The sequence below is a fragment of the Pteronotus mesoamericanus genome, unplaced genomic scaffold (assembly GCF_021234165.1).
Source record: "Pteronotus mesoamericanus isolate MK-2021 breed Mesoamerican mustached bat unplaced genomic scaffold, CSHL_Meso_final contig_35, whole genome shotgun sequence".
NCBI classification, from domain to species: Eukaryota; Metazoa; Chordata; class Mammalia; order Chiroptera; family Mormoopidae; genus Pteronotus; species Pteronotus mesoamericanus.
Window position 1 is genome coordinate 1,227,270 of NW_026555139.1, and position 12,809 is coordinate 1,240,078.

Here is a 12,809-nt window from a genome sequence, read left to right on the forward strand (position 1 = left end):
TAACAATCCTTCAGAAATTCAGAGCTGCAATTAAGAGCTCATTGTATGGTAACTTCTTAGTTATTAAAAATCCCTTTTCTACATTCAACTGTTGCATGAGCTTCTTGTATTAACTCCTGCCTCTTTTCAGGTGTCCTAGCTCCACAACCAATCCCACCCACAAAAGTGAATTATATGTAATGCATATTTTAGGCCGTATCTTTTCAAACATGCTTTCCAAAAATGGTTTACATGTTTTATATAGCTATTTTTATATGAAGTATTTTTTAGCAAAATATAAAAATGTTATAAATATGAGTTGGATGTCTCTAACGAGGTCTAAAAAGTCTGGAGATGCTGTAAAAACAGATACCCTTTTGGGGGATAAATCAAATTAAAAATGATAAGCCTGAAGGCACAAGTATCAGAAACTTTCTCTCCTGTCTCCTTTGTTTTGCTTAGTATAGAACATGGGTGGTCAAGAAAATAAAGGAAATGAGAAAGAAGTGTTGAGAGAACTGAATTCATTTAAATACATTTCAACTTCATTTGACATGTTTCAACATGGTGTATGTAACCTACTTGGCTTTATTTTGGGGGAATCATGTAAAGTGGTGAGATCTGGAAGAACCCCAATGGACTAGCTGCATCCATGAAAAAGAACTGCAGTACTTTTGTTCCTGAGCTGCTGTTTTGAGGGGAGGAGGGTTCAAGATCCTGTAAAATGGTACATGGGGTGTATTACACAAGTAGCTCTCCTCCAGCTTCTTGTCAGATTGTTGTATGTTTTTGCAATAAACACAAAAAATTTCTATGCCCATTTTATCTCCAACTACCCCTTGGCTTAAAACCAACATATTATACAATTATAGGTTACTCAGGGGTACTCAGGGCTGGAAAGAAATGTGAAAAACACTAGGTAGATGTTTTGAAGGTAAATCAGTGTTCCATTTTCTCAGAGACTGTAAACAAAGGAAACATGCTGTGCTTAGATAAATGTAAAGTTCTAGCTTTATAAATGCTGGGTAGGGAATATAGTTCTAACACTGGCTGAACTACAGAGTGCAGATGTTTTCGCTCTACCCATCTAAGGAACTAGAACAAGCAGTTCATTGTATAGCATAACAAAAGTTTTTGGCACTTAAATACTTTAAATGAATGAATGATTTTCAGTGAGGGAACCTAGCTTAATAACTCATTGTCTCTCTCCTTCATTGAATATAGAGGGAAGAGTGATGTTAAAAATACTTAAGTCTTTAGAGTACAAGAATGTAATCAAAGAGCTCTTTAACAGGGATCTTTCCTGTGAACCCGCTGGTGGATGTGGAGGTTGGAGCTCTGACTGAAGCCCTTCCCACACTTGCTGCACTCATACGGCTTTTCTCCAGTATGTACTCTCTGGTGGATGAGGAGTTTGGAGCTCTGGCTAAATCCCTTCCCACACTTGCCACAGTGATAGGGCTTCTCCCCAGTGTGGACTCTGAGATGGATGCGGAGATCTGAGCTTTGGCTGAAGCCCTTCCCACACTCATAGCATTGGTAAGGTTTTTCCCCCGTGTGTATGCACCGATGAATATGAAGGTTTGAACTTTGACTAAAGCCCTTCCCACACTCTCCACATTTGTAGGGCCTCTCTCCTGTGTGGACTCGCTGGTGGATGTGCAGGTTAGAGCGCTGACTGAAGCTCATTCCACACTCCCCACACTCATAGGGCTTCTCACCTGTGTGTACTCGCTGGTGGATATGCAGTTTGGAGCCCTGACTAAAGCCCTTCCCACACTTGTCACATTTATAAGGTTTCTCGCCTGTATGGACTGCGTGATGAATGAGCAGACTTGAACTCCTTGTGAAGCCCTTCCCACACTTGTCACACTTATAAGGTTTCTCATCAGTGTGGATTGCTTGATGGATAAGGAGGCTCGAGCTCCTTGCAAAGCCCTTCCCACACTGCTCACACTTGTACAGCTTTTCTTCTGTGTGGTTTCTCTGATGTAGTAGTAGTTCTGAGCTCTCACTGAAGTCCTTACCACACCAACTGCATTGGTATTGTTTCTCTGCAATGTGGATATTCTCACATGGAGGACTCTTTAAGCTGATTTTAGGTATTTTGCCGGAGTCATAATGGTTACAGGGATGCTCCTCTGCATGAGCTCTCTGATGACTGACCACTCTGGATTCCCAACCACAAATGTTGTTACAGTTACTGTCTAAGGGATCCAAGGATTCTTTTAAAAGGCTATTCTGGCAAATTACTTCCCCACTGAACAATGGTGAGGCCAGTTCTATTACATTAGACACAAATTTAATATGAAGGGTCTCTGAACAATTGTTTATGGGAAGGGGGCTTTTCCCTCTTAACACTTTTCTCTTAGTGTTTCTTCCATTTACAAAGAGACTTTTGCTTTTCTTAGGATCCTGGGGCTCATTCTTACAAAATGTTACTGAGGAGTCCTGTGTGGCCATTTCGCTTGGAACTTTCAAAGAAAAATATTCTTCACTTTCCATGTTTTTGAAATCATCACTTTGAAGGGTCACAACACTACTCTTATTTCTGGAAACGTGAGAAGATGCTTCTCCCCATTTTGACAAGGGGAAAGATCTAGTTCAGGGTTCCTGTACACCTCCTGAAGACTCTGCACTTATTGTACTGGCATCCCTTCAAATCAGCCATCAGGAATGGTCTTTATGTAATAGATCCCAAAGTCCTTTTTCTTGGAGTCTCTACAGAATTTTCATTCAAGTTTCCTACAAAACAAAGAAAATTCAGTGACAGAAACAAACAAATGATAGATTTCAAGATTTCAGAACAGGAGTGTCTAAGCCATGAAGACTTAGTAATTTGGAAAAAGTTCAGTTCTGTCCTAACAGTCATGTTCTTCAGTTTAATGTCAAAGAGAAGGCTTTACACAAGACAGAAGTATTTTCTCTGCTTTTAAGCATTGTCAATAAAAGTATACCTTCCCTAATTCTGCAGAAGGCTATGTATTTCACATCCTTGCTACAAATTACATTTTTTTTCACTTCATTCATTTTAAGGAATTTTGCATTTAATTGGCAATTCACTTTAATAGATACTGGGGATAAAAGAAATAAAACAATATTTTTACTTATCAAGCTAGAGCCTAGTGGGAAGAAAGACAAATGTATTAAAAATGATAACACCGTACCAGTGCTTGTTGGGAAACACCCAGCCTGGTTTCAGGAGTTGTAACCCTGCCGACAGGCTGGAGGTCCCCAAGGTGGGAAATATTCAGGAGGCCTTGGGAAAGCAGGCTCCTGAGGAGACTTGGCCTGTCCCTCCATGGACGAGGTGTAGCCCCTGCCTCTCGGCTTTGCCACTGAGGGCCAATAGCCAATGATGGGTAAGTTACCTCGTGCTGCGGTAAACAACCTAAGACAGTTATTGGCCGGTATTGGCAGCAGACAAGAAATTGGGGGACATGGAGAAGGAGCAAAAAGGCCCCTGCACCTCTTGGCTCAGCTTGTACATGGCCGGAGTCCTCACTGCAGCAGAGAAGCAGTCTCCTTATCCCTTAGTGGCTCTCTCCCCCCACCTGGCTCAGGCTTGAAACAGTGCAGGAAAAACAGCCTCTAAATCAGATCTGGCAGGTCCTGGGGTAATCAGGCCTAAAAGTAAATTCTTTAGAGTGTGCTCTGTTTCTCCCTCAGATCTCCGGTCAGCTCATGCTGCGAAGGACCTTTATTTACACCCCTTACCTTGTTAAGACATTTACTTTATTTACACCTTTTACCCTATATCTTTAAGGTGCCTTTAAGTCTACTGTCCTCTTATCTGTAGTCTCTATTGTTGATTCTAGTCTCCTCTCGGACCCATATAAATCAGTGTGCTTCTGTCACTTGTCTTCTTAAAAACATCATATATTCACTGTGAAACTTACCATACTGATGTAATGAGATAACGTATGCATTCCTGTTACCTAGCCCCACTGACAAGATTTTCAACACAAGCCTTGGAACAAAGGACAATGGTGCCTTCCCCACTAGAGGGATGTGCCGCAGCCTTCTCCAGTAAGAGGGAAGTGCCCCCGTCTGCTGTTCCAGCAAACAGAGAAGTGTTTGCGATGTTTTGTGTTTGTCCCTCTTATCCGTGACAACCCCGGGGAGGGCTCTGTGGGTTTCAGAGCCCTTCTCCCACCTCAGCTGGCCCCAGTCAGTTTCCCTCAGGTTCAGGGAGTGCTACACTCTCTGTGGTGCTCCCTCACAGTGGCGTGCCCCTTTGGCTGCTGTGCAGTGCAACGAGTGCTAAAGAAGATGCAGGAGCAACTACGCATGACAGCACAGAGTAAGGGCATTTGGCACAAATCTGGGGGGATGTGTAAGGAAAACAAAAAAGTGAAAGTATGACATGTTCAAGAAAACTATAAACAGTCTCTTGTGAAGGAGATAAAGTAGGTGACGGAGGTAAAAAGTGTGCCCTGAAGAGAAAGGCAGGAGCCAAAACAAAGGTCTTGGTGTGTACTACTAAGGATTTAGGGCTAAAATCCCTGGGGGGTTTAAAGTTCTTGGAGGACTTCAATTGGGGATGAAACACTTGACTTGCTCACTGAAAATGAGCAAGACGTTAGGTAGACAACTGCTGAGGAAATTAGAAGAAAAGTGGTAAGGGTGATGGGTATGGGGAGAGTGGGAGAGACATTTTAAATGGTGTAGTGACTAAATGAAGAAAGGAAAGGAAGCACCAAGCACAATTTCCAGTTCCTTGCTTTAGTGATGAGGTTTTGGGGTATTATGTCATAAAACACAGAATGCACAAGGAAAAGGCTGGTGAAGAATAAGGACAGATGAGAAACTCATAATGTTTAATTTGTGGTGCTGGTGGAATCTTACACTGTTCAGTAAGCAGTGATACCTATGGGTCTCGAATTTCTGGAAGAGTTGTGTTAAAAATATAGATTTTAGACTTACTAGGATTTATACTCGTTGGTCAAAACAATTAGAGTGAATATCCTAATATTATACTGAAATGATAAAAAAGAAATCTAAAAGTCTTGGGAAAAAAGAAGGGTTGTCATCACCAGAATAAAAATGTCAAGGAACTCCTAGATGATAAAGAACAGATGGATTAGAAATGACAGAGAAACTAGAAAAAAAGAACTGCACAGCTCAAATCATGTACAGGAAGACTTCTGGAGGAGCAAAAGATCTTCTCAAGAAGTCCTAGAAATTCAAAAAATTCAATTCCAAACTCAGAATCAAGATTTTAAAGTAAGAGAGGTTTATCCTGGAAGTTCAGTTTTATTAATTTATGCTAGTCCTTTCTGATCGCTGCACTAGTGGTTGCCATTAGCAGCACCACTTTCCCAGTCACTCTCTTCCCAACAAAAAAAAGAAATATTGGTTAGTTAACAGAAGTAGCCTCACACAAAATCTGATGAGCAAAAGAATCTGTTAAAGAAAGACTCCTAATACTACTGGAGTGAAAAGAGAAGCAGAAGTTGAGGTAATGCTGGACCTGCACAATGACAGGGTTGATTAAGTTACAAAAAGAAGCAATTGACTCCATATGTGCCCAGGACAAAGCCTCAAGATAACTCCTGGAGTGAGATTTTTGACAAGGGAGATATAACAGAGCTGGAGATCTAAGTATGGTACGCCCCAGATAACTTACCTGTCTGAAAAGGCAGCCACAATAAAAGAGTCGACGCCATCGACCATCTGGATTCTTATTATATCCATCCCAAGCACAGTCATTAGAGGTGTCTCTTATAAGTAGAACATGCATGCACCAAAGAGGGCTGGGTGTCAGCTGAGGATGTACACACCAGTATAATATGGTGAATATAAGACCTGGGAAAAAATATGAGACAATAAAAAATGTAAGCAGACAGAAAAGTAGAATCTAATTTTCATAAAGAGTGGCATAAACTTAAGAAATACTGAACAGAGGAAACAATTTAAAAGGTACGTATTTAGAGAAATCTGAGAGGATATAACATCTGGAAAACAACATAAGACAAACATGTTGCTATGAAAAATAATCAGTATTCTTCTAAATTAATCAAAGGATTGAAAAACATGATAATTGTAATAATCAAGATCTATTGTACCTGTTTGAAGCACTCAGGCAGGAGTTGCACAATCTTATATGAGAGGGGCTCGCAAAACATCCGTTGTACACACAAGGAAACCAAGGTTCTAATGGTTAAGTAACTAAGTGTCAGGCAGTCTGATTCTAAGGCCTGCAATCCAGAAGGGCTAAATAGAAAAATGAACATTATGGCTAAGATGGAAGATTGAAAGGGGTTCTCCTATAATGCAGAATAAAATGACAGAGAGATGGAAAGATAAAAGTAAAGCCAAATCTTTGCAGAGTTCTATGAATATAGTCAAGACAGAATGAAGGGAAAGAAACAGTCATGAAATAATAGAAAAAAAAAAAAAAACCCAAACAAATTCCACAAACACAACATTTCTTAGAACTCAATATTCAGGGCCCAATGAATGCTAAAAATGTAATTATGAAACCACAGGACTTCGAACTATGGGACAATATCACTAATGAACACAGATGCTAAAATCCTCAACAAAATATTGGCACACTGCATCCAGCAATACATTAAAAGGATTATCCACAATGATCAAGTGGGATTCATCCCAGGGATGAACGGATGGTTCAATACTCGCCAATCAATAAATGTAATACATCACATAAACAAAAGGAAAGACAAAAACCACATGATCATCTCAATAGATGTGGAAAAAGCATTTGATAATGTACAGCACCCACTTATTAAAAAACACTCAGCAAAATGGGAATAAAGGGGGCACACCTCAACATAATAATGGCCATATATGAAAAACCTACACCCAACATCATACTCAACTGGCAAACATAAAAAGCTTTCCCACTGAGACTGGGAACAAGACAAGGATGTCCACTTTCACCACTTCTAGTCAACATAGTATTGGAAGTCCTAGTCACAGCGGTCAGACAAGAAAAAGAAATAAAAGGGATCCAAATTGGCAAGGAGGAAGTAAAACTATCATTGTCTGCAGATGACATGATAGTGTACATAGAAAACCCTATAGACTCCACCAAAATACTACTCGATCTAATAAGTGAATTTGCCAAAACAGCCAATATTCAGGATACAAAGTCAATATTCAGAAATCAAAGGCATTTTTGTACACCAACAATGATATATCAGCATCAGAAATCAGGAAAAAATCCCCTTTAGTATAGCAACAAGAAAAATAAAGTATGTAGGAATAAATATAACAAGGAGGTAAAAGAACTGTACATATAAAACTATACAACACGGAAGAAAGAAATTAAGGAAGACACAAATAAATGGAAGCATGTACCATGTTCATGGATTAGAAGAATTAACATCATTAAAAGGTCCATACTACCCAAAGCAATTTACAGATTCAATGCAATCCCTATTAAAATACAAATGACGTATTTCACAGAAATAGAAGAGAGATTTCAAAAATTTATGTGGAATCACAGGTGACCCCAAATAGCTGCAGCAATTTTGAGAAAGAAAAACAAAGCAGGAGGGATCACTATACCAGATATCAAACTGTATTACAAAGCCACTGTAATCAAAACAGTCTGGTACTGGCACAAGAACAGACACTAGATCAGTGGAACAGAATGCAAAGCTCAGAAATAAACCCAAGTCTCTATGATCAATAAATATTTGACAAAGGGGGCAGAAGCATTAATGGGAGTAAAAATAGCTGCTTCAACATATGGAGTTGGGAGAGGTGGACAGTTACATGTAAAAATTCGAAATTCGAACACCAACTGACACCATACACAAATTTAAACTCAAGATGTATAAAAGACTTAACTATAAGTCGCAACACCATAAAAGTCCTGGAGGAGAACACAAGCAGGAAATTCTCGGATATCTCACGCAGCAATATTTTCACCAAAATGTTCCCTAAAGCAAGGGACTTAAAGAAAGAATAAACAAGTGGGACCTTATCAAAATAAGAAGCTTCTGCATGCTAAAGAAAACATCATCAAAATGAAAAGGGAACCAACCATATGGGAACAGATATTTGCCAACAATGAATCAGATAGAGGTTTGATCTCCAAAATATATAAAGAAGCCACATGACTCCACTGCAAGAGGACAAACAATCCTATTAAAAAATGGGCAAAGGCCCTGGGCAGACACTTCTCCAAGGAAGAGAGACAGAAAGCCCAGAGACACATGAAAGGATGCGGAACACCACTAGCCATCAGAGAAATGCAAATTAAAAGCGCAATGAGATACCATTCACACTGGTCAGAATGGCGGACATAAACAGATCAACAAACAATGGTGCTGGTGAGGCTGTGTAGAAAAGGGAAACCTAGAACACTATTGGTGGGAATGCAGACTGGTACAGCCACTCTGGAAAACTGGAATTTCCTCAAAAAGCTAAAAAGGGAACTGCCTTTTGACTCAGAGATTCCGCTGCTGCGATTATAGCCTAAGAATCCCAAAACATCAACTCAACCTATGCACCCCAATGTTCATAGCACAATTTACAATAGCCAAATGCTGGAAGCAACCTATGTGCCCATAAGTAAATGAGTGGATCAAAAAACTATGGTACATTTACACAATGGAATACTATGCAGCAGAGAGAAAGAAAGAGCTACTACGTTTCGCAACAGCATGGATGGAACTGGAGAGTATTATGCTAAGTGAAATAAGCCAGGGGGCAAAAGAGAAATACCTTATGATCTCACCTGTAAGTGGGTCCTAATCAACAAAACAAACAAGCAAAGAGAATATAACCAGCAACACTGAAAGAAAAAAGAAAATAACAGAATCAAGAGGGAAGGCGGGGGGCAGGAGGAGGGAAGGGTCAAGTCAAGGAAGAGGTATGAAGGATCCATGGAGAAAGCCAATGTTGGAAAAAGTTTGGGGGGCCGGGAGCAGGGGCTGGGAAAATTGGTGGCAGGAAGGTGGAGACAAGTGTATTTGAATAGTAAAAAAGAAAAAAAAAAAACAAAACAAGAAACCTCAAGACTTTAGGCTAAAAATAAATCCCAGTAAATGCTGAAAGTATATAGACAGAAAAGCTAGGTTATGTGCAAATAAATGAGAATTATAATGACATTGAATTACTAATCAGCAATACTAGACACCTACAGATAAATGTATCTCCTAATTTTCAACTGAAGTGATTGCGAAATGAATATTCTATTCTATATCTAACCAATCAACCATTTCAGTAGTAGGAATAAATAGACAGTTTTGCAGACAAGAAAGACTCTAAACAATTATTGAAGTAATTACTCAGAAATGTACTATAGCAAAAAAAAATTTTTTTAAATTACTTCACGATACAAGAAATACAGTGAGCAAAGAAGTGAATAAAACAGAAAATTAAATTGAGTCAGTAGCTGACACATAAAGAATAATTAACCAAATTATTCAAAACCCTATAAAACGATATGGAATTAACCCCCCTATATAAAACATTTTAAAAAACAAGTATTAACTTTAGAAAAGAAAGAAAAAGGAACTGTAATAATAGTATAGTATACTAGTTGACTCTGCAGGGAATAAAAATTATGAATTCCAAGTAATGTGAGCATAAACTAGAATGAAGATGGCAGAGGAATGACTGGAAATCACACTGACCCCTCCCAGGACCAACCTGGAATTACAACAAATTGTGGAGAAATCACCTGCAAGGAACAACTGAACAGTAGCGAGAGAGAAGTCTTTTAACCTTGGACAGACAGAGGAATTAGCTTTAGCACAACTTAACTGGCACTTACCCTGGGCTACAGCAAAGGCAAGGGCAGAGTGGGCTGGAGATGCCGGAGGAGAGACTGGGGAAGGAGGCTTTGGGGAGAGAAATAAGAGAGTAGCTGGCAGAATCCAGGTGCTGACTCATCCCTGATGCAGCAGCAACCATCTTGCTCAGTCAGACAATGTGCCTGAGTGGAAACAGCATGAGAGGACCCAACAGCCCTTCCCCTAGGAGGCTCTGCCTAGGACTGGTAGTGATAAAACCTAAAGGCTGAGTACACTGTGGCAGCCACAGATAGTAGATCCCTAGCTAAAGGTGGTGCAGAGTGGGCTAGAGACACTTGAGGAGAGACTGGAGATGAAGGCTTTGGGGAGAGAAATGAGAGAGTAGCCAGACGGATTCCCGCACTGACTCCTCCTCCATATAGCAGCAGCCTTCTGGCTCAGGCGGACCATGCCCGAGTGGCAGCAGGGTGAGAAGACCCAATAACCCTGCCCCCAGGAGGGACTCTGCCCCACCCTGTGGTGTCTCTAAGTCAGCCTGCTGAATGCAGAGTAAGTAGATTAACAGCTGAAGGTGAGAGCTACAGACAGCAGATTCCTGGAAGCCTCCAAGAGACTGCCTAAGGTCAGACGGGGTGAACATCTGACATCATCAGAGGCAGATCCAGAAAGAAAAAATTAAAAACAGCGGTCTTCTACCATAGAAGTTCACACCACAAAGTCAGGAAATCAAGACAGATAAATTTAAGAAGCAGAAGCAAAAAAGAAGTCTCACAAATAATGGGAAGACAAAGGGAATTTTTTTTGCCCCCCCTGATCAAAGGGAAAGGAGGGATCCCAAGAAAGACAACTAAATGAAATACAGGAAAGTCAACTATCAGATATTGAGTTCAAAACAACAGTTCTAAGGAAGCTCAATGAGCTCAGTGAGCTCAAAGAGCATTACCAAAAACTACAGGGATACTACGAGGAACTTACTGCACACTATATCAGCATGAGAAAGGACATAGAAACTATCATTAAGAGACAAGAGGAAATGAAGAATATAATTTCTGAATTGAAGAACATAGTACAGGGAATCAAAAGCAGGCTAGATGAAGCAAGGACCGAATCAGCGAGCTGGAGGATAAGGTAGAAAAAAGCTCTCAGAAAGAGCAAGAAAATGAAAAAGGACTTAAAAAGAATAAAGAGGCATTTAGGGAAATGCAGGACGACTGGAAACATAATAATCTCCATATAATAAGGATACCAGAAGGAGAAGAGGAGCAAGTGATAGAAAACCTGTTGGAAAAAAACAATGATGGAAACCTTCCCTAATTTGAGGAGAGAAAAAGTCACACAAGTCAAAGAAGCACAGAGGGTCCAATTCAAGACGAACCCAATGAGGCCCACTCCAAGACACAATATCATTAAAGTGGCAAATATCAAAGACAAACAGAGAATCCTAAAGCAAGGAAAAAAGAGGTAGTAACAATGTAAGGGAGCCCTGGTACAGCTAGCAGCTGACTTCCCAATTGAATACTACAAGCCAGAAGGGAATGGCAGGAAATATTCCAAGCAATGAAAAGCAAAGGCCTGCCACCAAGACTGCTTTACCCAGCAAGGCTCTCAATGAAAATGGAAGGCAAAATAAGGAGTTTCCCTGACAAAAGAAGGCTAAAAGAATACATCTCTACCAATCTAGCACTGCAAAATATGCTAAAGGGACGGCTTTAAGAAGATGAAGGAAAAGAGTCTATCAATACCCAGTTCCTTTCAGTCACCAATACTTGATATTTACCAATATTTTTAATACTTATTAATCTGATTGTGACAATGATGTGTTATTTTCATTGTTACTTTATTATTTGTTGATACTAAATCTGTTTTAGTATATTTCTTGTCTATTTCTATTATTTTTTAAAAAAGCTTTAAATGACAGTTATTCTTTATCCATTTTTTTGATTAAATGTTTGTAGAATTTTTTCCCTAAAAATAATAAAATAATAAAAAACTATTAACCCTTTTACAGATGTGTTGCAAATACTTTCCTATTCTAATACTTGTCCTTTAACTTTTTTTACATGAATATTACTGAATAGTCTTAAATGTTTAATATACTCATATTGTCAATACTTTATAGCTTTTGGGTTTGAGTATTTTACTTCAGGATAAGAAAAAATATTATTTTATATTGTCTCTGAAAACTCTTTAGATTTTACATATTAATTTTTAACTTTCCTGAATATTTGTTGTATAATTTTTGAAATAGGGCTCTATATTTGTTTTATTTCAAGAAATAGTGATCCATGCACCTTACATGTTGAATAAGCCTTATTTTCCCCATGGATTTGAAATATCAATTTAATCATACATTACATTGTTAGAAAGATATATATTTTTGTTTCTAGAATGCTCATTTTATTTAATTAATCTACTTGATTGTTTCTGTGCAGATATCATGATTGTTGAGACTTTATAATGGATTTAAATTTTTAAATATTTTATAATGGATCTTGACATTTAAAAAATAAATAGAATCAATCTGCATTAAAAGAAAACAGCAATGTAAGCATTAATCACTGAAAGGACTTGACATAAAATCTTGGGAAGATGGGCATTTGGGAAAGTAATATAAAAGAGCTAAATCTTTTCATGAAGGGTTCAGGGAAGTCAACAGAAAATATCAAATATTGATAAGCTAGAAAATAGCAGCATGTCATAACATAATACATTTAAAGTGAAACTATACTGAGGTACAAATTTCTACCTGTTACACTGGCAAAACCCCAAAGCCTGAAGACACAACTGCTTGTGAGTGTAAACTGGTATCACCACTCAACAAAGACACTTTGACAATTATTAAAATCACAATTGTATGCACTCAGCACTCCTGTTTGGGGTTTCATCCTTCAGCTTTTCGGGCACAGTTGTGAAATATTTGCACAAGATTCAATCACTGCAGATGCTTTGTGATAGCAGTCGACTAGAACCTGGGTACTTGGGGTTGGGGACATAACAGAAACTTTTCACTGTGTGCCTTTTTATTTTTTACTTTTGCAGTATAACTTTAATAATTTAAAAACATTTAGTACAACTGGGACCAGTGTAATAGCATAC

The 12,809-nt window shown here is 38.9% G+C and overlaps 1 protein-coding gene across 8 annotated transcripts in view; it reads right to left on the reverse strand.

The window, feature by feature from the left end:
- Positions 1–806: 806 nt before the first annotated feature.
- ZNF239 (zinc finger protein 239) overlaps positions 807–12,809 on the reverse strand; it is a 45,804-nt gene continuing 33,801 nt past the window's right edge. For all 8 annotated transcript variants that reach the window (XM_054576866.1, XM_054576873.1, XM_054576871.1 and 5 more), the window contains 2 exons: positions 5,609–5,787; positions 807–2,724 (listed from right to left, as the gene is read on the reverse strand). In XM_054576866.1, the coding sequence (XP_054432841.1) occupies positions 1,267–2,484 (1,218 nt within the window). In that variant the 5' untranslated portion in view covers positions 2,485–2,724; positions 5,609–5,787 and the 3' untranslated portion in view covers positions 807–1,266. The remainder of the gene's footprint in view (positions 2,725–5,608; positions 5,788–12,809) is intronic.